Source organism: Toxorhynchites rutilus, chromosome 2 (assembly GCF_029784135.1).
Source record: "Toxorhynchites rutilus septentrionalis strain SRP chromosome 2, ASM2978413v1, whole genome shotgun sequence".
Taxonomy (NCBI): Eukaryota; Metazoa; Arthropoda; class Insecta; order Diptera; family Culicidae; genus Toxorhynchites; species Toxorhynchites rutilus.
Window position 1 is genome coordinate 65,759,938 of NC_073745.1, and position 26,988 is coordinate 65,786,925.

General features: G+C 39.5%; 1 protein-coding gene across 50 annotated transcripts in view; it reads left to right on the top strand.

The window, feature by feature from the left end:
• The window catches only part of LOC129765188 (sodium channel protein para), a 338,936-nt gene that overhangs the window by 280,125 nt on the left and 31,823 nt on the right, over positions 1 to 26,988 (top strand). For 19 of the 50 annotated variants that reach the window (XM_055765154.1, XM_055765159.1, XM_055765160.1 and 16 more), the window contains 6 exons: positions 8,149 to 8,336; positions 8,402 to 8,609; positions 21,027 to 21,208; positions 21,288 to 21,489; positions 21,552 to 21,817; positions 21,888 to 22,061. In XM_055765154.1, coding sequence (XP_055621129.1) covers positions 8,149 to 8,336; positions 8,402 to 8,609; positions 21,027 to 21,208; positions 21,288 to 21,489; positions 21,552 to 21,817; positions 21,888 to 22,061 — 1,220 coding nt within the window. Of the gene's footprint in view, positions 1 to 8,148; positions 8,337 to 8,401; positions 8,649 to 20,996; positions 21,209 to 21,287; positions 21,490 to 21,551; positions 21,818 to 21,887; positions 22,062 to 26,988 lie in introns of all 50 variants that reach the window. The other 31 variants (XM_055765144.1, XM_055765143.1, XM_055765147.1 and 28 more) reach the window with 5 other exon arrangements.

Genomic DNA, 26,988 nt, shown 5'->3' on the forward strand with positions numbered 1-26,988 from the left:
AACTAATGTTTTTCACTTAGGCTTAGAACGAATACTAATTTCGATTCGCTGTCTTGAGACTATCTTAAGACTATTATTACTATTATTAAAATTTAACTGCAATCCAATTCATTGTTATTCAAAATTTCGATTCAATCCAATGTAATAACGTGAAAATGCGTAAGGCATTTTTGTGACATCTTCAATATTACCGTACTAGAACGATGCAAATGTCCCCCCAGTAATAATGTTCAACTACAGGGAAACTTCGATATAACGTACCCTCGTTATAACGTACCCTCGATATAACGTCACTCGATATAACGTACACATTTCCAAAGTGTAAAGGAAAAATTTTTTCAATATTTTTTTTTCTGATAGAACAATGAATTATCTTTATTGTGATGCTAAAACAAGTTTTGTACCTTCAATCAATTCCGAAATACAGCTGGTTTTGTGATTCCGGATTCTAAATGATTCAAGGTTTAATCAACAGTACGAAGGGAAACATCATGAGAAAGGCTGGCTTCGTCTTCTGATTGAAGTTATTTATTAACTTTACTAAAACAGTTCATTCTGTGTTTGAGCTGCAGGAACTTTCTTTGGCATTACACATTAAGACACTGTGAGCCTTTTCTTCTTAGAAACGGGCGTATTGTAGTGTATGAGGGGCTTAGAATGAAAAGGATGTAAGAGACTTGATCGATTTTCTCTTCATCAACTTTTTCTTTCATGAATAACAAAAACATTTCAATTTGATTTTGCTATTGAAACCGATAATTAGGGCTCTGACCTATCTTCCACTTTATCAAATACAGCTGGGAATGTATGTATGTACAGTTAAGTTATGATCAAAAGAGAAAGTCGATGAAGAAAAAAATCGAACATGTCGCTTACACCCCTCTTTCATTTTAGGGCCCTCGTATGTTATTCAACGATATGAAAATCGATATGCTGCTTCCATCGAACAAAATTCCACTGCTGTTTTTAGATATCTCCCGTTCCTTTCATTCTTGTATCGAGTTCTGTATAAGTTTTTGATATCTGAATTAGGAATGAATGTTGTCCGATCGCTAGCTGAATTGAGACTGTGATTTCAAATCGCGGATGGCTTACTTATATTGGGACAGAAATGGATGTGTTAATTTCCAGTTATTGACAATACATAAATGGGTAGAACAAATGCATTGTAAAAAGGAAATACTTCCAATTTTCATTAATTTAAACCGTTTACGAATTTGGGAATCGTAATTTATAGCATATTAACCAAATTTTCAAGAATTTCCGATTTGATTGGTACGCAGTTTTGGTTCCTGACGAACATAATTATTAACGATAACTTTATTCCATAAAAAAGTGATCGGTTCTCTGATTTGGCAACCCTTACTGAAAGACATATTACTACGTCAAAAAATTTGGCCAACTCCGCCAAATTCAGCTGTCCAGTTTCTTCAAGACCATTTTAAAACTCATAAGTATTATCAATGAAAAATTCAAAACGATCGGCTGATTTACATGTCAATATTGGGCAACCTTACTATTCCGGCTAATACCCTGGAAAATTCGTGTTGGCATACTATTTACCAAATTCTTCTAAACCGATTTCTCGATATTTGTCCATGTTTTCGAAATTGCGACCTCGAGCTCTTCAATCGTGGTGTACCGCTTTCCCGTTGTGTAGATTCTACGTACAAGATCCTCCTTAAGATTTTCAACAGGATTCAAGTCTGAAGAGCGAGCCGGCCAGTCAAAAAAAATAGGTTTTTGGGTCCCTAATCCATTGCTTAGTTTCCTTGCTGGTATGAACAGTAGCATTGTTTTGCTGGAATGTGAATTTTTTTGTGACGATATCCACGCAAAAACGGTAGGAGAGAGGATTTCAGAACATGTATGTAATCCTTGAATGATGTGAAAGATATCTTGAGCTTCCCGGCTGCACAGAATCCCGCCAAACCATGCATGAACTCCACCAAAATCCCTGGTTGAAAAATACTGTTCCTCTTTCCGTAAATCACGCCAGTACCCGTTGAAACCATCAGGACCATCCAAATTGATTTTTTTTTTCGTCAGTGAAGATAACCTATACATTGAAGAACTTTTCGTTATGTTATATAGCAAAATGTATTCTTTTGAAAACATGCTTTGTCATAACATACCATGCCCCACTGTCGGTTCATGTGAGCTTTGGCAAAACTCAGACGTCTTCCGATGTGAGATGGTGTAAGATTAGAAGCTTTAACCTTTTAAGCCCTCTTTATGTCAGGACTTTTCACCAAAACTTAACGAATTGTCACCCGAGAAACATTCAAATTCAAATATTGCTTTATTTGCACAAGCGATTTTGAGGTACAGGAAAACCTGTTTTTGTGCGGTTTTCCGTTCTTGTGCGGTTTTTTTGTGCCGCATATAAAAAGAAGCATATTTGACGAAGTTATCGTCCATTTAGTTTTTTTCGATGGTTTATATGCATTTCAGTGCGAAAAAAGCATATTTGCGTCTAAATTATCCACTTTTCAAATCATTCCCATCCTTCCATCGAATGCTCTTAGTTGCGCATGACATGATTACTAACAGCAACAAGTTTCGACATGCAACTAAAAGTTCAACACAGCCACGCGCAAACGAAGACAAATTGTCCCATCGTAAAGGAAGGAAACAAAAGGAAATCGAACGTTGAACGGCGTGGATTTGAGTTATTTTCTTGAGGGAAACTTTTTTTATGCGGTCCCTATCTACCGCACAAAAAAGGTTTTTTTCAAATTGTGTACCGAACACGTTTTTTAAAGCTACTGGTGAAGTTTTGCACGATTTTTTGTGCGGTCCCTATCCCCCGCACAAAACAAAGGTTTGCCTATAGAATATTTACAGTGGTGGTGACACTTGATGTATCACTTGGTTATCCATGGACCAAACATGCACCCTCTTTTCTACACTCGCAGGGTGTAGCATTCCTTTTCCCACACACTTTCTCACGTTCCCAATATATTATCGTTTTTCCATGCATGGCTGTTCTGGTTGTTAGATACAATGATACGAACTAGTCATGCGAAATAAGATGTTAGTTAAAAGCGCGTCTTGTGTTCTACTCGAAGAATCTAATACCACTGCCTCCCGCTCACTTAGCGTGAGCGTTTTTCATATTATTTCCTGGCGACCGTGGCAGGACTCGAACCTGCAACCTTCGGATTATTCTGTTGAGCTACTGGAAGAAATATATTTATGGTTTTGCAAATGCGACTTCAACTCCGTCATCAATACTGATAATAACTTCCCGAAATGAATAGATTTGAATCTTCACAAAAGTAATTATCCCAAGGTGTATCCTTCTATATAAACAAATAAATTGAATAGAGTGTGTAAATATCGTGCCAAGAGACATCGATAGCTTTTAAGCACGTGAAATATTTATCACTAAGTAAACAATCATTTCAGATCAAAACGCTGTCATTTTTGATCTGAAATGATTGTTTACTTAGTGATAAATATTTCACGTGCTTAAAAGCTATCGATGATGGAACGCGGGAGACGTGAAAAAATTCAGCACACTCACGTTGAAAACCCAAAGGGGTCAGACGGAATGATCGCCAAGGCTCTGAAATTTCCAAAATCGACTGTAAATTAGGATTGGGCGATCTTTAGAAAAAGATCGATTTACTCATTAATTCATTAATTCTTTGAAAAATCAAATGCCTTTTTTCCAACATATGAAATGAAAAATTAATGAAAAATATATAAGGAGATGTGTCCAGGACATGATTGCATTGTTTACGTTACCTGTTTTCTGATTCATCCCTACTGAAAAACGTAGACCTACGTCAAAAATGTGCAAAAGTATATTTATACCGATTTTGTACATTATTTCCTCATGGACAAATCGGAAATTATGTGCGGCCAATTTCTGAACGGAACAAAACTCACCGTAAGAACAGAGGAACCATCAACTTATTTCAAGTTTTGTGATGAAGGACCCGAGGCTATCGTGTTTCGCTGTTGGTTTTCCAACACAAATTTCACGAGAGCCGCCCAATATCGGTTGTTGTCCTAGAAAATATGCGAGAAATGAAACATTTTGTAACATGTTGACGAACAATGGAAGTTTTTTTGATAATAATAACTTGTTTTGTACTCTTTTATCTCAAAACTCATCTGAAACCGTTCGATGCAAGGGATGTCCAGCAGTTTCAGCGCATATTACTGTCACCAAATAAGTTTGGCATTATAAATATGTAGAATACACGACCGCATAGGTGACCTATTAGGTGTACCGGTAAGTTTCTTCGGCTTTACAACAGATGGCGTAACTTAATTATTATTCCAGTGAACAAATTTCAGACATTCGTTGGAAAGTTACTGTCATTGCGCGTCTTTTTCAAAATGTGTCAAAATGTTGAAGCGTAAACAACATAGTTTTTTGCCACTTAGAATATGTCGAATTTCGTACCAACGAGAGTGTTTTTGCAGGGAGTGTTACTTCATTACTTCTATATGAAGAAAAGAGCTGCGGAAAGTCATCGCATTTTGATGGAAGTTCATGGTGACCATGCTCCAACTTAGCGAAAGTGTCAGACGTGGTTTGCACGGTTTAAAAGTGGTAATTTTGACTTGGAAGACGAAGAACGATCCGGACCGCCGAATAAGTTTGAAGATGAAGAACTAGAGGCTTTACTCGATCAAGATCCGTCACAAACGCAACAAGCAGATACACTTGTAGTAGCTCAGCAAACCATATCCGATCGTTTAAAAGCAATAGGAATGATCCGAAAGATAGGACATTGGGTGTCGTATGAATTGAAGCCACGAGACGTCGAACGCCGTTTCTTCACGTGCGAACAACTGTTCCAACGGCATAAAAGAAAGGGTTTTTTTGCATCGAATCGTTACTGGTGATGAAAAGTGGGTCCATTACGACAATCCTAAACGGGCAACGTATGGATACCCCGACCATGCATCAACATCGACGGCCGCGCGGAATATTCTCGGCCATAAGGTTATGCTGTCTATTTGGTGGGACCAGCTAGGTGTGGTGTACTATGAGCTGCTTAAACCGAATTAAACCATTACGGGGGACCGGCGACAATTGATGCCTTTGAGCCGTGCACTGAAGTAAAAACAGCAAAGACACGATAAAATCATTTTGCAGCACGACAATTCTCGGCCGCATGTCCCGAAACCGGTCAAAACATACTTGGAAGGTCCTATGTCACCCGCTGTATTCTCCAGACGTTGCTCCGTCCGATTACTATTTTTTTCGATCGATGCAACATGGCCTGGTTGACCAGCACTTCTCCAATTTTGATGAAGTCAAAAATTGGATCGATTCGTGGTTAGCTGACAAACCGGCCGATTATTTCCACATAGGGATCCGTGAATTGCCAGAGACTTCGAATATCAAATTTGTAACCATTTTTGCAGAATAAAGCGTTAATTTTTGAGAAAAACGAAGATACTTACCGATACTCCTATTAGAATTACGTTAGGCTATTTGTTGCATGTTGGTTTTGAATATCTTTGAAATAAAACCCATTACAAAACTCTTTGATCATAATTTGATGGCCCTGAGAAAGGCCGTTTTGGTCGGTGTGTGTTTTTTTAGACAATATTTAAAGGGAGTTTCCGCTTAACCTATTAATTCTGACTTCATCCGTGACGAGCTCCGTTATATTCTTTCGCTCATGTGCGAGAGTGTACTTCAAATTTATTAGTAAAACCCCAGCGCTTGAAATGAATACAAACGTGTTTCCTCCAACAAAGCTTCTAGTTTATCGAAAAGCATGGTTTTCAACTTGATTCGTCTTACATTCGTTCATTCTCCCTCCAATATCGATCTCATTGATTAATGACATTTAATATCATTAAATTAGACTCATTACACACATAAGTAATCTAGTATTTGAAACAAAAAGCGATATTCCAACATACAAGCGCAAGCTTCGATAATAACGAGCATTTGAGAAAAGCGGAGTCATATTCACCCACACTCCGTAAACAAAATTCCATATCTCATAAACGGTTAGTTTCACGATGATAACTTCCACAAGATTTTCTACGCGGAATTGTCTGTAGGTTTCTTGTACTAGACTTGGAAATACGTACGATAGTAAGATGAGGTAAAACAAGTTTTTGTTTATAAATTTTAGTTTTCAGTAGATATTGTTTTTGGGGTGTGTAGATTGTATTTTATTAGTATAGTCCGTTAATTTTCCAACAACTTTGACGATGACCACATTTAAATCTGGTAATAATTCTGGAGATATAGTTTTTCGGAGAAAAGGTTAGCAAATCTGGATACGACTTTTCAAAATATGTTATCAACTAAAATTGGTGTTATTATAATCCAAAACCAGAATTTTGGGTAGATGTCACCCCATATAAAAAGTTTTCAACTATAACTCGAGAAAGTCGGGTCGAATAAAGGGTGTGTCACATCAAATTGCATCACGGAAAAAACGCTGTAGAAATTTAATTTTTAGAAATTATATCTTCAGCTTTCGCTTATAATCAGATAAGAGTGTATAGATCACGTTGGCCATGCTTCACTGTCAATTTTTCGTAAATTTGGAAAAATGTCGTCGAACGAAAAAGAGCGTCGTGAATTAATCCTGCGCACTCATTTCGAGAATCCGGAGTTGTCACATCGGGACATCGGCAAGATGCTGGGAATCGTACAATCCACGGTCAGCAGAGTACTAAAACGATACTTCGAGAACCTAACCATCGACCGGAAGGTGAAGAACGGCAAAAATGGATGCTCCGTCAGTGAAAAAGATCACAAGCGCGTAGTTAAGCAGTTTAGACGTGATCCGAGAAGTTCGGTCCGGAATGTCGCCAATAAGCTGAATTTGTCAAGTTCATTCGTCCAGCGGACCAAGCAGCGGGAGGGCCTGCGTACATACAAGGTTCAGAAGGCTCCTAACCGCGACGAAAGGCAAAACATGGTGGGGAAGACGCGAGCCCGGAAGCTGTTCACCGAAATGCTGACGAAGCCGCATTGCCTGGTAATGGACGACGAAACCTACGTCAAAGCGGACTTTCGTCAGCTGCCGGGCCTGTTGTTCTTCTCCGCAGAGGACAAATTCAGCGTTCCGGAGGAGATTCGCAAGCAGAAACTATCCAAGTTTGCCAAAAAGTACATGGTGTGGCAAGCGATCTGCTCTTGCGGAAAGCGGAGCACCCCCTTCGTGATGACCGGCACGGTAAACGGGCAGGTTTACCTTAAGGAGTGCCTACAGAAGCGCTTACTACCACTATTGAAGCAGCACGAGGGCCCGATCATCTTCTGGCCGGATCTCGCTTCGTGCCACTATTCAAAGGACGTGTTGGAGTGGTACGAAGCCAACGGGGTCACCTTCGTGCCAAAGGAAATGAACCCGCCCAACGCGCCGGAGCTTCGCCCAATAGAGAAATATTGGGCGATTATGAAGCAGGCCCTACGGAAGAACCCAAAAGTTGTCAAATCGGAGGCGGACTTCAAGAGAAAATGGATTTCTGTTCGAAAAAAACTACAACCTGACGTTGTACAGAACCTTATGGACGGGGTAAAGAGGAAAGTGCGAGCATACGGGCTTGGACTCGAAGTATGAATAAAAAGAAAATGCCAAAAGTTGTTTAATAGTTTTTATTTTACTGTCTAAAATTTTCAAAAGGATCGGTCTACTGGGCGAATTTCTACAGCGTTTTTTCCGTGATGCAATTTGATCTGACACACCCTTTATATACGCTGACCGTAGTTAACTGATTGTTTAATACCTTCGAAATAGTGAATACTGAAACATTGAAAAATGTCACATCAACTAGATCGAAGGCAATGCAAACCCTTGTGTAAGAAGCTAAAACGATACATCATAATAAGAATCTCATCCATAACGCGAAAATTCCTCGTTTCGCCGAGAGCAGCTGTCCAGCAGCTGCTTCTAAGTTCGCACCAAATAAATTAACCCGCAAAGCCAAGCAAGCAAGCCTTTACCATACATATATATAATATTGGACTCTTTAATAGACTACTCTGCTTGCTAGACTCATATTCTCTCACTAGCTTCAGTAATAGTAATTAGTATCAAATAGATCCGTGAAACCATTCGAACGGAAATATGTAATGCGTCAATGCACCAAACGGATACGTTTAGAGATCTCCCCACTTAGGCATAATGTTTTCACTGTCAACCTCAACAGACAACGTAGATCGCTTCCCGGACCATGACCTGCCGCGGTGGAACTTCACCGATTTCATGCATTCTTTCATGATTGTGTTCCGAGTTCTGTGCGGAGAGTGGATCGAATCGATGTGGGACTGCATGCTGGTGGGCGACGTGTCCTGCATTCCGTTCTTCTTGGCCACCGTAGTGATAGGAAATTTAGTAGTAAGTATCACTGTGACTGTGGTTTCCTTAGAGCACGGAAAACTAATCATGCCCGACTTCCGCAGGTACTTAATCTTTTCTTAGCCTTGCTTTTGTCCAATTTCGGTTCATCGAGTCTGTCGGCGCCAACGGCCGACAACGAAACGAACAAGATCGCCGAGGCGTTCAATCGGATATCGCGTTTCTCCAACTGGATCAAGCTGAACATCGCCAACGCACTCAAGTTCGTGAAAAACAAGTTAACAAGCCAAATTGCGTCCGTGCAGCCCGCAGGTGAGCAGCACAATCATCTCAGTTGGATATGGAACGAAGGTTATTATCCACTTGTGTTTTTCTACTAACTTATACTGTTGAACTCGAACTAAGCCGTATTGTGTTACCCTCCCCCGTTCCCGAATCCCCCGAAATTCATAGTAATCACCTCCTCTAGAACATTTGTGTACCCTCCCCCTGTAACCACTCGTGTAATACGTAGAACCCCTTTGAAAAAACTCAGGTCGGTGTTCGTTGATTGTTTTGCTGTACAGTTTATTGTTTCTGAATTCTTACTGAACACTATCCTTTCCCCCTCGGTATCCCTTTTCATTTCTGTTATGACTGCCGTGCTTTTTTGTTAACATCGTAAAACCCTGTTTTATTTAGCATCGTTGCAACAAAAAAAACATCCATCTCATAAGAACCGTCCCAAATCCGCCACGCCTTCCCACCCACGCTCCTGAAAAGTTGTGTGACATCTGAGTTTCCGTTTCGCGTGTTATGTTATGTTTTCGTTAACCGAGCCAAGCAATCTCTCGAGATGGTTTGTGAAAGTGAAAATGACCGTACCAGCTAAACCAGTGGATTCTACCCTTCAACCCAGTTCAAATTAGAGAGCTCTGACTAGTTTAGTTCTGTTTCACTTATTGGTTTCTTCTGTTACCTAGCGTATTTCTCTCTCACTGTTAGCCTCAATCTGTCAAGCCTTGTTAGAGTTTGGTTTTGTTTTCTATTGTTTAGTTCATATCATTTTCCCCTCCATTGGGGGATCGTAAGTGAGAAGAACAAAATATATGCTCCCGTAGTAAGTGTGAGTTAATTGGTGTAAGCTCTAGTTTGATTTCGTTCGTTTTGTTGATTTTTTTTTTTAACTTTACCCGTACCTAGAATAGAATGCTTCCCTCCTACTCGTTTTCTGTTTGCTTTAGATTTTGTTTGTCTCTTTGAAACTCTCCAAACACAAGCGTTTCCGATTGAACAGAAGAATTACTATTTTTCAACAAATTGTGTGGGAACAATTTTGACGGTAGTATAGAAACATTTATCTCGGGAGGAATAAATAGGTTGATATGCATAGTTCCGAGTCATTCCTAGCATAAATAATTGCGTTTCGAGGAACTTTTGGTTTCAACACTATTCATGTTCACATTTTTGCATTTTAGTGAAAACAACTGTAGAAATAATCATTTAAAAGAGCAACATCAAATTTTACATACAACAATTTCAATTCTGATTCTCACAAATTGCTTTGCTGTCTGTGGTAGACAAATTGTGCACAGGTATATCCGTTAGATATTTGAACATGTACAATTAATACGTGTCAGTGAGAATAATTGGTAAACCTTACTATTTTGCCAGTCAGTTTTGAGATGGTCTACGAACAACTCTTACATGGGGTTTGAAACTTTTTCATATAGTCAGCTACTGCTACTGCAGCGAAACCAATATCGAGTCGGAGATCTAAAAACGGGCTGGAGAATTTTAACGTCTGATTAGTATGTCGAAGATAGATTGAAGTGGTTAAAAAAATTGCGCTGGTAGAAGAAATATATAATCGCCTGTGATCGAATGTGATCGAACTTGCGAAGAAGACTGCCGCGACAGCGTTCGCTATGAATACTGCAATATAGAGAAACAATTTGCGACATATTGTCAGTTTGTGTACTGCTCTCGCGAGGACGGAATGAACTACCAATCATTTATCTTCAACTATTTCTACGAAACCATCCATCGATCCTCGTAAGGTAAAGTGACCAGATGGTCAGAGGTCTAACGCGGGACACAAAAAACAAAACGTTATGTATATTATGTGAACATAAACCATAGTTTAGCGAGTCTAATCTGATCGGTATTATTTATTTCTAAGTATCAGCACCCAGTTGTAATTTTTTGGTGGTTTAGATTTTGTTTACGTCTGAAAACCACACGCTCAATCAGAGCATTTACGCCTGGCAAGCAAGATTCAAGTTCTACAATTTTCTTCAAATTACCGAATGGAATGCTCGAAAATTCCAATTCATTTTTCATCGATTTTAGTCTTAACGTATGCATTCCAAAAATGGACTAATTTCGGACGGTGATGAAATATAATTTTACGGAACAAATTTTCCTTGAATCTTACGTTTATTAAGTCTACAACATAAATGATTCAAGGCTGTTGATTCGCAGCAGCAGCACTGTCAAGCAACTTAATGATTTTTTCATACTGCAAGCTCCACCCTACAGCGAAAAAGTTGGACATCCTGAGGCACTTTGTGTCCACCACATATAGCCGATCTGGTATTTACAACATCATCTCCCTGCCGCTGCTTAAGCCGGTAGATCGAAGCAACCGGCCAAACGGTGAAGGAAAATCTGTCCAAAATGGACATTTTAATGCTGAAGCGCCAAACGAGACCGGCCGTATGTGAGCAGCATGCAATCACCCAGAAGGAGTAGCATGAGGTGCTGGTGACAAACTTCTTTCCTTGTTCATAATGAAAGATGAGACGTACTTGATGCTAGAATTCAACGAATGGCAGGGGACCGGGTATTTTACGTCCTCCAGGTAACGATGACGTCGAATATATAATCCACATCAAGTTCTCGAAGAAGGTTCTTTTCTGATAGACGTGAAGGGAATGGTCAAACCGCTCTTCCTTCGAGCCATATGATGTGCTTGCCGGAAGTGGCGAAGGTGATGTGGTCTTTATGCCGAACCTAGGATCAGCCCATTATGCCAAAAGATCACTGGAGGATGGATCGTCTGGAGATAAACATTGTCGCGAAGACAGCCAACCTTCCCAACATTCCCCAGCTGCGACCGATAGAAAACTTTTGGGCGAATGGCTAAAATGGAGAGACAGTCGACCACCAAAGCCACGAAAAGGTAAAAGAACACGTCGACTTACATCTTTTTATCGGTTGAGGTTCCGGCCAACTTCCGTAAGACCTCTTCCTGTCGAGTATACACTAGTTCTCTCGGCTTATTTAAAAGGTTAAGCCCTGACCGCTAGTTAGGGGACCAAAGATGAACTTTTCGTCTGACTCACGTTGGTCCCTGCGGATGAATAGGGGACTTTTATAAAAATCATTTTCTAAGCTAATCATTCGATGCATTAGAAGCGCTCTTGAACACTCTGCCAAATAAAAGTTTTTTTTTTGAGGTCATCCGTTAAAGAAAATCAACATGATCAAATTGTGATATTGAAATATATTGATATCGCGGGACATTTTCGTTTCTTTTGCCAAATGCGGGACGGTTCGCGGGACATTTTGTTGAAATGCGGGACTGTCCCGCGTAACGCGGGACGTCTGGTCAGTTTATCGTAAGGCCACTAAAACTTTCTACTGAAAAGTTATTGAAATTTGAAATTTGAAATTTTCATTGACCCTTGTCAGTGCTACCGAATTTTCTTACAAAAGAATTGATTCTTAAATTATTACAGAAATTTCGATCTCGACGGCGATAATTTCGTAGTCCTACGTTAATAATGCCGTCATGCTTTGGACATTACCTCTTGTATCTTTTGATATACCTACGAATTTTGATTTATTTTTTTTGCTTCTTTCGTTTTTGGGTGATTATTCAACACCTCCATCTACAGCATCGAGTCACACTAGTAAAATTACTTAATGTGTAATCCATCGAAATGGTAGAGGTAAGGGTTTAATCAACTCTATTAATAGTGGAGTCGATCTGGCGTAGTGGTAACATCCATGCCTCTCACGCTAAAGGTCAAGAGTTCAATTCTCACTCCCGACATTCTTCCAAAAACGGAAGTAAAAAGTGACGAACCAGCCAAATGAGTTGAAAATCACTATAATACAGATAAAAAAAAAAAAAAAAAAAAAACTCTATTAATCTTCACCATCAACATAACCGCTTACTTCATTTCAATCTGTTTAGTCTCCGTCGTTCCAATTCGTTTCGCCGCCACTGTAACGGTGCTGAATGAAACTATACTCGTCATGCTCAAAAAGTACGATCCAAGTCGAAGAATTTATTATCCAATACCCACTTATGCTTCAAATCAGACTACAGCTGCATACAACTCGAGCAGCCCTTCAGAGAACACTCAATCTAGCGTTGGCAGGAAATCGTGTGCTGAACGGAGAAATGAACAAATAAAAGTACCTTTTTCAAAAGCTTTAAAATGTTTTCAAGTTTGGGAGCAGACATCTCTTTCTCTTGGACTGAACGTCAGCAGTCCAAACGATGTCAACGGGGATCGAACCAAGGCCGGCTGTAATGCAAGGCTGTTTTACACGACCACACTATCCACATTGCCACTGGTGCTGTTGTATAAATGTGGGATTATATTACACCTTATTATAAAATAAAGCTGAATAGTGTTTTCGAAGAGTAAAACGGAGAGCATAAACGTGAATCTGAACGTCTCGGCCGTTTATGTGGCAAATTATGCGAAAAGCTTTGATGCGTGCTTATTTGTAATGTGTTTCTTGTTTCGCTGGCTCATATTGTTCTTATAATGCTATAGCATATATATTATACAAATGTTGTATCAGTATACAGCATACCAACATACCAATTGTATGTTTTGTAACACTAGATATGAGACATTGCAGCATAAAGTAGGCGAGTGCGTGCGAGTAGAGCCAGCTTGGAGAATACTGCAGCGGTAATTAACTGTGCTACTTGGTGGATGGCGCAGGCTCGAAATAGAAGAACTTTTAAGACCTCAGCTGAGGAATATACCAACTGAGGAATATAACAACTAAAAAAAATCAAATTCTAAAAATGTTTATAAGATACGTCATCTTCATTATGCGATGTAATAACGTTATTGATGTAGCCTCATTAGGGTTCGAACTAAGGAACGAAGCTTAAAATAATTATTTTGTAATAACTTTTTTTCAACTTCTAGAAAATTCTTCTTCTAGAACATGGACAAAAAAAAAGTATGAGAGATTAGCATATTTTCTGTTATTTTTGAGCTTATTTAATGTATAAATCGGGATGTCAAAACATGTGCTAAAAATTAATTTTGGGTGTAGATACAGCTGACCGAATACGATAAATGAATGCTTTCACTTAGTGAGGAGTTGTCTTTGTCATTGCCAAATTAATTCTAAGCATAACCATGTACTGTTGATCGCTCGCTGCACTGAAATTGAAATACTGATCTTCATTAATATCCAAGTAGTGTTGATGATGATGATGATGATGGCCCACCTCATACCCCTACAAAGGTTTGAGCAGGACGATTTATCTTATAGATAATAATTAAGTTCAAAAATATCAAGAGACCAGTATTATAAAAAAAAACCAAGCGAACTGGATCTGTTGCAGGCATAAATATCTATTAATAGAACAGTAAAAATAGGCACAAACTGCGAAAAAACAAACAATGTTCCTATCCATATTGACATTGACATAGTCATAGTCTCAACTTCAGGCCCAATGTTTTTTCTATGCATGTCAAGAAAATTTCCAACCCGGGAAGATCCTTGACTGATTGGGAATTGAACCCAATATATAAAAGTTTCTACTAAGAACATAAAAGAGATCTGCTACAATCAGAAATAATCGATATAACCATCTGATGAAAGATAGTTTACGACAATTCCGAATAAGCTATCCCAATTCCAGTTTCCACTCCAGACCCTATATAAAAATTTCATTATGTGTCAGTTTTCTGCCAGTGTTCATTATTAACATTCGTCCAGGCCCACCAAACGCGCGCGAGGCTCAAACTTTCGTAGACAACGCTAATTTTTTTTTTTATAATAATCTACAATTTTAACAAATTTAACAACAAAAAAACATCATCATCATCAGTACGAACATGGCAGTTCGAGATACCTGTATCTCTTTTTTCTAATTTCAATTGATATTAAATCTCTTAGCAAAATCATATCTCCAACGCAGGACTAAACATCTCAGAAGATGCAGAACGTCAACGGAAAATCCGAACCGAAACTATTGTGTGGTGGCGGCGGAGGCGAAAGCAATAGCATCGAAACGAATTTTCATCTTCAGTTTTCCACCGAAGAACACAACTCTCAACTCGGAAACAATAATTAAAATCTCGAAAATTTTGTTCAAATTTGTTCAACACAATAGCAAATTAAAAATATTGTTCAACAAAATAGCAAAATAAAACCAAAGCGAGCATAATATTTAGAAAACATTCACTGACATTCATCGACATGCATCGACAAATCATGACTAAGATGGACTTTTAACCAAGTACTCATAATTCTTGATCTTTGTGAGCCTTTGTGAGCCTAATTCTTGATCTTTGTGAGCCTCATAATTCTAATTAATTACCCTCTAACCTTAAAAAAGACCAATTCGGAAAAGTAATCTAAACACTCGGTCTTGAGAAAGATCATTTCTAAAGCCTCGCTGCCATCTGGCCGCTGACCGGTGACTGATGAATTGTGAATACTGTGATTTGAAATCGCAAATGGCTTGTTTATACTCAACGAATATAATACAGCGGAGCTTAGATTGCAATATTTTCTCTACCCACAATGTCCGAAGAACGAATGCGGTATTTGGATTTCGAGCGACCGATTTACGCTCACCTGGTTAGCAGTGATATTTAAATATTGTACCTCGGCTACGGGAACATGATAGGAAAATGTGTTTTTTCCAATTTTCATTAATTTCAATTATAACCGTAATGTATAACGTACCGAATAAAAACGAGAGAATTTTCGATTTTATTGGAATGCAAACCATCAAAATCCGTTCAGAGCTAAATGCATTATGTCACGCATTAATCACGTTAAAACTATGTCATAAAAAACGTGACTTGTTTTCATATTTGGTACCATTACTGAAAGGCGTATGTAGCCTTATGTCAACAAATAGGTTATGGGTTCATATTAATATTTTCTTATCCATATTTATCCATATTTTTCACTAACGTCAACAAGAATAGCTCTAATGATCGGATTAAATGGATTTATTAGATATTCAATAATGTTTTATATGTCAATCTCCATTATTCTTACCTCATGTTTTTTAGATGATTTCTTAAGTTTTCATGATTGTTAAACATACAAAATGGTAACGGGCCAGGCCAAGCAGGTTGAGTATAGCTGAGTTAGAGGTTTACTTTTAGTCATGATTTATTCAGAGATATAGTTTATAACATCGACTACAATCTTCCGTTCTAGAATTATTTGACAGCAAAAGATGAGGCGGAAGGAAACTATACAAAAATAAAAAAAATGTTGAAATTATCCTGGGCATTCTCAAACGTTCCCGCAAACGACAAGATCTTACGATCGGTTAGAGTTCATTTTCCGGGATGGCAGATAAGTTAAACAATGTTCGGTTTTACGGAAGACGATTACATATTTAATTATGAACGTTACTATATTTACCCTTTCGAAAAATGACATCTAGAGGGTACCTGTTTTGAAGTGTTGCTAACGTGTAACAAAAAAAACGCTTCCGAGTTTCGGTTTCAATTTCGAATTATAGATGTATTCAACTTTTACGTGCTTCCAGGGTAACTTATTTATTATTTCCGCAAGGAGACTTGCCTCAAGGCTTCGTCGGTCTGTTACTTGCTAGAACTGACTTTGCTTAAAACTTTGGTTAGAACTGACATGACAAACACCACAAGTATTTCAGAAGTTTAGGCGGTGATACTCCTGTCTAATGCAAAGAAATCAGTTTTTTTGCAGACTTATCTCAACTAGGCGAACCTAGCCAAGATTCATCTGCCCCCGGGCTTCTGAATGTCAAAGGACTCTTGACCTTCAGCGTGAGAATTACGGATGTTACCACTACGCCAGATCGGCTCCACAAAGAGTTATCTATTTTTTTTAATCGTTTATTTTTACAGGCTCAGTTACATAAGTTTAAAGGAGCCAAACTCCTCACTGTATTGTTACAAGTATATATAAACATTTTTCCTTAAATCTAATGTTAGTGATGTAGGAAACCGATTACTCGCGGTCTACTCGAGTCTAGAAGGGTGAAATATTTTCTTCAGGAAAAGGAAGAAATATAAGGATATGTTGACAATGTTCACACTCACATTCATCACACTCAATTCTTAAGCCTATCTTATATCTAATATATATTTACATTCCACCTTATTCTATTGTTAGTATGAAGGGAAATCCCTTTTCTCGCGAAGGAAAAGGAAAAGGAGAATATAAGGATATAAGGACAATCAGACACGAAGATCGATAACTTTTAGAAAGACATATATTTGGAACATGTAATCAAGGTTTAACCTAGCCAACACATCTCTCACCGGCACATTGGGCTGCCTTCCTCTAGCCCGAAGAGAGTTTTCTTAATTCGATCTGGCAACAAGATACACCTCACACGACCAAACAACGTGTTCGATGTTGTGGTAACCTTGGCCACAAGCACAGATATTGCTATCGACAAGATTAAAACGAAAGAGTAGCGCGTCTAACGAATAGTGATTGGACATGAGTCGTGAGAAGGTGCGAATAAAGTCCCGACTCAAGTCCAGACTTTTGAACCATGGTTTGAGTCTAACCTTAGGTATAATCGAGTGAAGCCACCGGCCCAATTCATCTTCGTTCCACTTACGTTGCCAGTCAGCGATGGTATTTATACGAACTAAAGAATAAAATTCATTGAAGGCGATTTGACGCTGATAAATATCGCCTTCAATCGCACCCACCTTTGCTAATGAGTCACCCCTCTCATTACCCGGAATTGAGCAATGTGAAGGGACCCAGACAAAGGTAATGACATAACAGCGTCTGGTTAGAGCACTCAAAATTTCTCGTATTCTCTCAAGGAAGTACGGCGAATGCTGAACGGATAGCTTCGACAGAGCTAAGACTATCCGTTACAATGTAATAGTGTTCAACAGGTCGTGAGGCGACGCTGTTCAGCGCCCAGTGTATTGCTGCCAATTCAGCAATATACACTGAGCAAGGATTCTGAACACTGTGTGAGGTGCTAAAAAATACGTTGAACACTCCAAATCCTGTGGACTCGTTTATAGTGGACCCATCAGTAAAGTACAGTACATCTCCTTCATGAACAGATCAAAATATACAGAGGAATTAATGTAGTCAGGAAAACAAACACGGTTGGGAATATACGAAGAAGGATCAACCTGCATGGAGATGAATTCATGATATGAGCTCATGAAGCCAGAATGAAAATTTAGCTCGATCAACTGCTCAAAATTTCCGATCACCACTGGATTCATAACCTTACACTGGATGAGGAACCGAAGAGACAGTAAATTGAAGCGATCTTTGAGTGGGAGTACGCCTGCCAAAACCTCGAGGCTCATGGTATGCGTTGAGGGCATACATCCCAACGCAATACGGAGACAAAGATACTGAATTCGCTCGAGTTTAATGAGGTGTGTTTTGGCAGCTGATTGAAAACAGAAACTGCCATACTCCATCACTGAGAGATTTTTCGGTAATTGTACGGAGAAAGTTTATTCTTTGTTGACATTTTTTACTCAGATACCTAATATGGGCCCCCCAAGTACATTTGGAGTCGAACCAGATTCCAAGATACTTGAATGACATAGCATGAGTGATCGGTTTACCCAAAAGTTGAAGCTTTGGTTTTGCTGGTCTATGCTCCCTAAAAAAACCATCATCTCTGTTTTCTCCGTGGAGAATTCGATCCCTAGCCCAATGGCCCAGGTTGAAAAATTGTTCAAAGTATCTTGTAAGGGTCCTTGCAGGTCGGATTCGTTTGGTCCTACGACAGACACCACTCCATCATCTGCAAGTTGTCTTAGGTTGCAAATTTTGTGTAAGGCAATTGTCAATATCGCTTGCATAGAAGTTGTACAGAAGGGGGCTTAAACACGAGCCCTGGTGGAGTCCCATGTAGGAGATCCGACTTACTGTCGAATCCCCATGAGAAAAATTCAAATGTTTCTCACAAAGCAAGTTATGTAACATATTATTCAATAGAGGCGGCAGACCCCGAGAATGGAGTTTGTCTGACAAGACCTCTATTGAAACTGAATCAAAGGCCCCCTCTATGTCCAAGAATACTGAAGCCATTTGTTTTTTCGGCGTAAGCCATTTGAATTTCTGAAGAAAGTAACGCAAGACAATCATTCGTCCCCTTGCCCCTGCGGAACCCATATTGTGTATCTGAGAGGAGGCCTTTGGTTTCAACCCATCGATCAAGGCGAAACAAGATCATTTTCTCCAACAATTTCCGTATACAAGACAGCATTGCTATTGGGCGGTACGAATTGATGTCGGACGCGGGTTTCCCTAGTTTTTGAATAGCTATAACTCGTACTTGTCTCCAATCATCCGGAACAATATTATGTTCCAGAAACCGATTGAATAAATTCAACAAGCGATGTTTCGCCACATCTGGGAGGTTTTTCAACAAGTTGAACTTAATTCTATCCGTTCCTGCAGCCGAATTGTTACAAGAAAGGAGAGCATGAGAGAATACTACCATCGAAAACCCGGAACCCGCACCTATCTTGTGGTATATCTCGAACAATTTTTTGCACGGGAGCGAAATCGGGACAAACCTTCCGCGCAAAGTTAAAAATTCATCGATGTGAAAATTATTCGCTTTCATTCGTTGAAGAGCGATTTCTCATGTTTCGAGCCACTTTCCGTAATGTTTACATTGACGTTTCTCATGACAAACCTCCCACGAGACTTCGCCAAAGAGTTATCTATGCAAGCAAGGATGCCATGCATGGGTTGTCACAGGACTTCATGGGGCACTGTGCTCAGAGCCGGATCAGCGCTAGTCAGAAATGTTACATCTGAGTCTACACGATCAGCGAGTTTTGAACGTACTTGGAAGCCTGTCGAACCATTAATCTGCTAGCCGTTTCAAAAGGAATCACACGGCGGACGGAATAGCACGGCCGTCAGCCCGTATTTTCAAATCCCTAGGGCTTAACTGAGCCCTTACTCGGGTGGTCACCCGATTAGTCGCCTCTTACGACAAGGCCCAAGACCGTAAGTGCTGATCTAGACCGGCAACTCAACGGCAATACAGTCTACACCATGCCTTGTCGAATCGATGGTTCGCATCTATCTTCCCTTTTGGTCATGTCCCCAATGACGATCTTGGGGTCCCAACTGGAACAGATGTCGTAGAAATCCTCAAGTTTAGCGTAGAACGCTTCCTTCTCATCAGTGGCGCTTTTTTCTCGTCCTAGCAGTGAACATTGATCATGCTGTAATTGTGCCGCCACTTTGGTTTCACTGAGCTTTCCGATCGCGGGATTCAAACTATTTTCTTCTTGTGGTAAAATAATATCTTGCAAGAATAGTATCTGAAGATAATTTTATATTAGAATGATAAGTTTTATGGGAAAACTAATTTCGTATACAGATGTCGACACCGTACCGTTGTCATCGCGGATACGCTTCAATCCGTTTTCACCGTGAAGTGTAAACGGGAATAAGTCCCTACTACTTCTATTTCTATTCCTAGAGGTTGATGAGCATTAGTAATATGAAACGTTTCGACGACGAACGATGATTGAACGGTTGTATTGGCTACATTACGGGATCAACGAGACTAAAACTATGCTACTGTCAAAATTGTTCTTCGCTTGATCGCTGCGGACGAATCGAACTTGGTTGCATTATTGACTTTTTCATTTTTTTTTATTATTTCCACTTTAATCTTTCTAACTACTCATGTTTTTTGTAATCCTCCTCAATACTTTCTGGTGGACATTTCCATGATCTTTGGGTGTCGGGGTCCCAAGTAACACTCCAAAGGTCACCGAAATGTCCTTGATTTGATTTCCGTCAAAAAATTCCTAATTAAAACGGCTCGTTTTCCGAAATAGAACCGGAAATAGTTCTGAGATTACCGGACTTTCCCCCTCAATACTAACGTCAATGAGTATAATCAAAACAAAAAAAAAGATATATCTTCTTCGTTGTAGAGTTGTGTATAACATTTGTTTGTGCGTGTGTGTGTGTTTAGATTGCGTTGTTATGAACCGAGTACGGATTTGTCGTGTACGACGAGTAATATACTAATTCGATGTTTAGCTGTTGCTGTTTGTCTTTGATGTGTACATAATGACTACTGAAGCCTGCTCGTTTACTACTACTACTACTACTAACCTTGTGACTGCTACTAACCTACGTAATGCGTAAAATCGATGTTATCGTGTGTCGTTTATGGTAATGTTCTTCTTCTAAAACCACAACACCAGCCGATCACCGACGATGTGATACACAATTCGAACAAGTCGATACTGAATTCGTTATCCTCTTCTTTTTGGCTATCGTCTTTTTTCTCGTCACCGTTCGTCCTCCTTCACAAATCTTGAACCAAAAAATAAACTCTCGAAACCGAATCGGCAAAACAAAACCTTCGTTTCCAAATTCAAATTGAAATTTATTAAAAAAAAAACAAAAAAAAAACAAAACGAACCATGATCCGTGATCTGGGGACCGCACGGAAAAATACGATAGGCAAAGGGGTATGTCCATGTATATCTGCAGAGCATGGTGAAAATGAGCTGGAATTAACTCCAGATGACATACTGGCCGACGGGCTGCTGAAAAAGTGCGTCAAGGAGCACAACCAGCTGGAGGTGGCCATCGGAGACGGGATGGAGTTTACGATACACGGCGACCTCAAGAACAAGGGCAAGAAAAACAAACAGCTGATGAACAACTCCAAGGTAACTGTTTCCCCTTTTTCATCCTATTCGTGTGCGATTCACATATTCATTTATTTTTTGCTGTATCCCCAAAAACTAGGTGATAGGTCAAGATAATAAATTAGAGCACGAACTGAATCACAGAGGCATGTCCTTGCAGGACGATGATACTGCCAGTATAAAGTCCTATGGCAGTCACAAAAATCGACCCTTCAAAGACGAAAGCCATAAGGGCAGTGCTGAGACCATGGAGGGTGAGGAGAAGCGTGACGTTAGCAAAGAGGATCTAGGAATTGACGAAGGTATGACTCGTATGGACGGTACAATAATGACACTTTAAACTTAAATTCGGCTCCCACGACAGAACTAGACGATGACTGCGAGGGTGAGGAGGGTCCACTGGACGGCGAGTTGATCATCCACGCGGACGAAGATGAGGTGATCGAAGACTCGCCAGCGGATTGCTGTCCGGACAATTGCTACAAGAGGTTCCCCGTTCTGGCGGGCGATGACGACGCGCCATTCTGGCAGGGCTGGGCTAACCTTCGGCTCAAAACGTTCCAGCTGATCGAGAACAAATACTTTGAGACAGCCGTCATCACGATGATTCTGCTGAGTAGTTTAGCCCTGGTGAGTAATACCCGCCGATCAAGAACAAGAACAGTCATGGAACTAACACATCTCACTTCCTCCGTTGTAGGCCCTCGAAGACGTGCATCTTCCACATCGACCAATCCTGCAGGACGTCCTGTACTACATGGACAGGATATTCACGGTGATATTTTTTCTAGAGATGTTGATCAAGTGGTTAGCTCTAGGATTTAGAGTGTACTTTACGAACGCGTGGTGTTGGCTTGATTTCGTCATCGTCATGGTGAGTAGTCCCGTTATGTGCCGTTTCTGCCGATCGATCCCCCAAACCACATATATCAATCGTTCGATTAATCAGACTCGCAAGAGATCATTGAAACTAACTCTCAAAACATCCCATGAAACAATCAGCCGATCAGACCGCCTTCAGTCATATACGCGCGCCACCTTTGGGCGGCGTCACACAGTAAACACCTTTTTCTATCCCTCTCTCTCTGTAACTCTCATCCCATCGTACATTTCAAAACGATCAAAATCAGTTCACCAGTTCTAAGACGATCAGTTACCCCCCAAAAAGGTTAACATTTCCGTAGAACTCTATCTCAAGACAGATGAAAACGATCGAAGCGTCCTTCGGTGAAATTCTTTTTTTTTCTTATTTGTTAATTTGTTTCTCTTTTGGTGTGATAGAAAGCAGTGCAAATGTGTACACAACAGTTTCATTGCGCTGGACCAAAGCTATTATCTGTCATTGAAGCATGTGATCCACATTGTGTACACATTTGCTATCTAGCGATTCCATCTCAAGTCAGCAATTATCGGATCCTCGCCGTGAACATAGTTTATTATCAAACTTCAATTTGTGCACTCTCATTATGTGATGCGACGTTGTTAGCTTCTTCTACCTAGAGGACAGCTCATATGCGATCATAACCTCTAATGTGATATAATAAAATAAAGGCGATCGAAATTCTTCGCTCTGACCAACATGAATCTACTGTTCGATTGGATCATTGGATCCTGTCTCGGAGAACTGAAGCTGGGTACTCTGTTCCATCCATTCAATCAATCGGATTCTATCAGACGGAACCTTTCTCAAATCATTCATTATGATAGGTTCTTGAATCTCTGAATTGTGCCAACCACCAAAAAATAATCGTTATCCTCGCGGTTCGCTAAAACACGAACAATTAATTTGTATGGTGAATGATGTTGGTTTGTCCAGCCGAAAATATGATCTTGGTTTGTCCACTTTTTTGAATGCTCTAGTTCAGCGCACCTGTGTCAAATCAGGTATTCCAATGTTTCCAAACATATAAATAAAATTGTCTTTTTCATGATTTACAGTAGTTTTGAAGGACATGAAGGATTCACATGTTTAAAAGGGTTTATAAAGTTCACCTTCTGTTGGTGTCAATGCGTCCCTAATTTGAACAAACTTTTAATCCATCACCAGATTGATACATATTCAGACTCTTTGGATTATAACACTTACAAATATTGTAAATATACGCTTGCACACCATTTGTATCAGATTTATATATATATATTCAAATGATGTAATTAATGCATTCAAAACGCAATATTCTAAAGAATGCCTAATTTATGAATGGATCAATAAATGCAACATCTATTTAGTAATTCGAATTTTTTCATTCAAAAATGATGATTTCTAAAACCGGGCAAACCATGATTAGAGGTGGAAAAACCATGATTACAATTTTTAGAGGCGAATGAACTGGAAAGTTTAAAGCCTTTTTAAAACGAAGAAGAAGAAGATCATAATTTCTCTTTGAAGAAAATCGTTCAAAAATGTAAAAATTTGGATAATTTGAACGCATTATGGCAGAGGTTTCAAATGGTGCTCTGCGGGAAATTTGTGCTCCGCGAATTAATATTGGGAGTACAGATAAGTTTCCAGCGTTTTTTTGAAAAGTTCAACGTTTTATTATAAAAAGAAGAGAAGTCACAGATTATTCAAAGTACTGTTCATCGCTAACTACAACCTTCTCCCATCTTTCTGGTAGCATGCGGATTCCACGCTGAAAAAAGGACTGGTCTTTTGAGGCAATCCAGTTATCGACCCATTTTTTGGTATCATCATAGAAGGAAAATCGCTGCTTATCCATGCCACGTTTCATCAACCGGAACAAATGGTAATCGGAGTGAACCATGTCTGGTGAATACGGCGGGTGGGTAAGATTACCCATTTGATGTTCTCCAGATAATTTTTGACACCAACATGAGGCCGAGCGTTGTCATGTTGCAGAATCACCTTGTCGTGTCTATCGGCGTATAGCGACCTCTTGTCCTTCAGGGCTCGGCTCAAACGCGTCAATTGTTGTCGGTGACGCTCTCCTGTGATAGTTTTATTTGGTTTGAGTGGTGCATAATAAATGACTCCGAGCTTATTCAACCAGATACACAGCATAAGCTTGGAACCATGAATATTTGGTTTTGCGGTTGATGTTTATGGCTGGCCGGGCTTAACCCAAGCTTTTTTACCCTTAGAATTGAAGTACCATATCCACTTTTCGTCACCAGTCACGATTCGGTGCAGGAAACCTTTTCTTTTCTGTCGCTGAAGCAGTTGTTCGCAAGTGGAAAAGCGCATTTCAATGTCTCTCGGCTTCAACTCATATGGGACCCAATTGCCTTGTCTTTGAATCATTCCGTGTTGCTTTAAACGATGTGAAATTGCTTGTTGTGGTACTCCTAACATTTCTGCAAGTTCTTCTTGTGTCTGGCATGAATCTTCATCGAGTAACTTCTCCAATTTCTCATCTTCAATTTTTTTTTGTGCACCGGGGCGCTCCTCATCTTCGAGGTCGAAATTGCCACTTTTGAATCGGTAAAACCAAACTATGCATGTTGATTCCGACAGAGTATGCTTGCCGTAATTTTCCACAAGAATCCGATGTGTCTCAGCTGCTGTCTTCTTTTATTTGCAGTAATGGAAAAGTAAATTCATTAGTGAGCGGAAAATTTAAATCAATGAAATAGTTGTACTGGTGGGGTGAAACGGACAATTGCCAGTAGGCGTGAGATGGAATGCGAAAAAGCTGTTTATTCTATTTCTAAGGAATGCCCTGCGTCTATAAATGGAAATCAAACCGTCGAAGGCGAACTGTCTAGAAGCTGACTGGAACCAAAAGCAAAATAGTTAAGGATCTGTCCGTTTATACTGCTGAAAAGCCTAATATCACTTCTTGGTGGATGACCACGATTTTTTCATCATTTAACGGACATTCGTGATGAGTTCCGACCTTGGTTGAATAAAATTATTCCTCTCAGGGGCTGTCCACATACCACGTGGCCACAAAAAGCGTGATTTTAGACACCCCTCTCCCCCTCCGTGGACAAGCGTGGACATTTTCTATACCCCTCCTTCTGTTGTCCACGTGTACATTCCTTCTCTTATTGGAAGCAAAATTCGGGGAAAAAATTGTGTTGCGTATAAATTCTATTTGAAATTCGTTTTTATTTTCTATTCTCTTCTTCTTCTTCTTCAATGGCACTAACGTTCCTATTCTCTGTTTTTACTTGATAATAATGTTAGCTTCACTAGTAATAGCGGTTTGTAATCAATTTTTGGTTTATTCCCTAACATTGCCCGTGAAGTTATTTGTATCACTGTTTAGTTAGAAACATCACTAGTGAATCTAGTCTCGGACATTTTCTGTCATTAATCAACGTAAGCTGGTTGAGCTGTTTCAGTTTTTAAGATGGAATGTTCTTTAAGCTTCCGACTGAAATGGAGTATATAGTGTAGAATATAATAACATTTGTTATTGGCACTAAAAAAATAAAAAAAAAGAAGGTGATTCATAAATAAAGAACCAGATGGAAAACTATCACTCCTCTCCAAAATTTAAATCGATTTTGCATGAATTACAACCAGTTTCTAATCTGTAACTCATTCTAGTTCAATGTGCGTTCAAATAATGATACTGCCTTTTAGCTACATCTACCCTTCATAAGATTATTCATCACAAGTTCTCATATGGGTTTTGATCTGGGAAGTCCCTAGTCCCTGAAGACCGTCCGAATTTCGTTAACTGGTGTCCAATTGCCCAATAATCGCGGTGGTTTTGACACAAAAACAGCAACAAATGATTCTGAAATACTTCGTTCTACTCCTGACTTTCCCGTCTGGTTCTATTGTTATGAAACACTGACGGTTTTGTTTTTTTTTAATGTTTCGCGCCTGAATAGAACAATTTAATTCAAATAGCCAACCTTATAAATGCTCAAAATAATCTGTCCCTAATAGTTGATGCTGTTCAGTTAATTTTTCTAAAAAATATCTATCCTCGTCTAATCATAAATCTGCACTGCAAAAATCTACCAATGATCTTTCTGTACAACTTCGTAAGTTTTGGGATATGTAGGGTTATTCGAAATATTTTTGCCAATTTGTAGGGGATAAAAAGCATAAGCGATTCTACACTTCGTTTCATAACTATAGAACCACTCATTTTTTTTGCATTTAGAGATGCGAAAGATATCGGTTCAAATGATAAAATGGTGTACAATGACTGTTTTCGTTTATAAAACGAACTTTGTAACCTTCATTGTTTTGTAATCCTTCATAAAAACAGGAAGTGGGTTATATCTATGGTATAACCGCAAGGGTGACGTAGGACTATCGTTGATTTAGAGATCATTTGTTTGAAGTTGAATCTGAATTCATTCTGAATGAATGAATATTTGGGGGACTTCGAAAACGAGAGCGTTACGTTGGAGGCACAAGATTTTATGCATCCAATGTTGGATACGGAAATATCCTACTGATGGGGAAGAATAATCTTCAGAAGCTATCCTGTTAATTGCGATTGATTGAAAAATCACAAAACCAAATGTATTTGATCACAGTGTTACATGGATAGAAAACATTAAAATAAACTCTTTCACATGAATGTAATTTTAAATTCCCAGATAAACTGGCAGATTATTTTCCGGATCTTTCTCGATGCTGAATGGCATCCAAACGGAAAGAATTCCGTGCGTGTATGTATGTGTGTAGCGGCTGCTTCGATGGTCACCTTCTCTTCTCCTGAAGGATCGGCTTCTCTGTGCTCCCTCACAGTTTCAAACAAACTGCTTGCGTTTCAGAGCAGATCTCGATCCTTCGCCGTCCAGCACCCTCAGCAACGATGTTGTCTTGTCGATGTCCTCACGAAAAATGAATGCATCTCACCACCAGAATA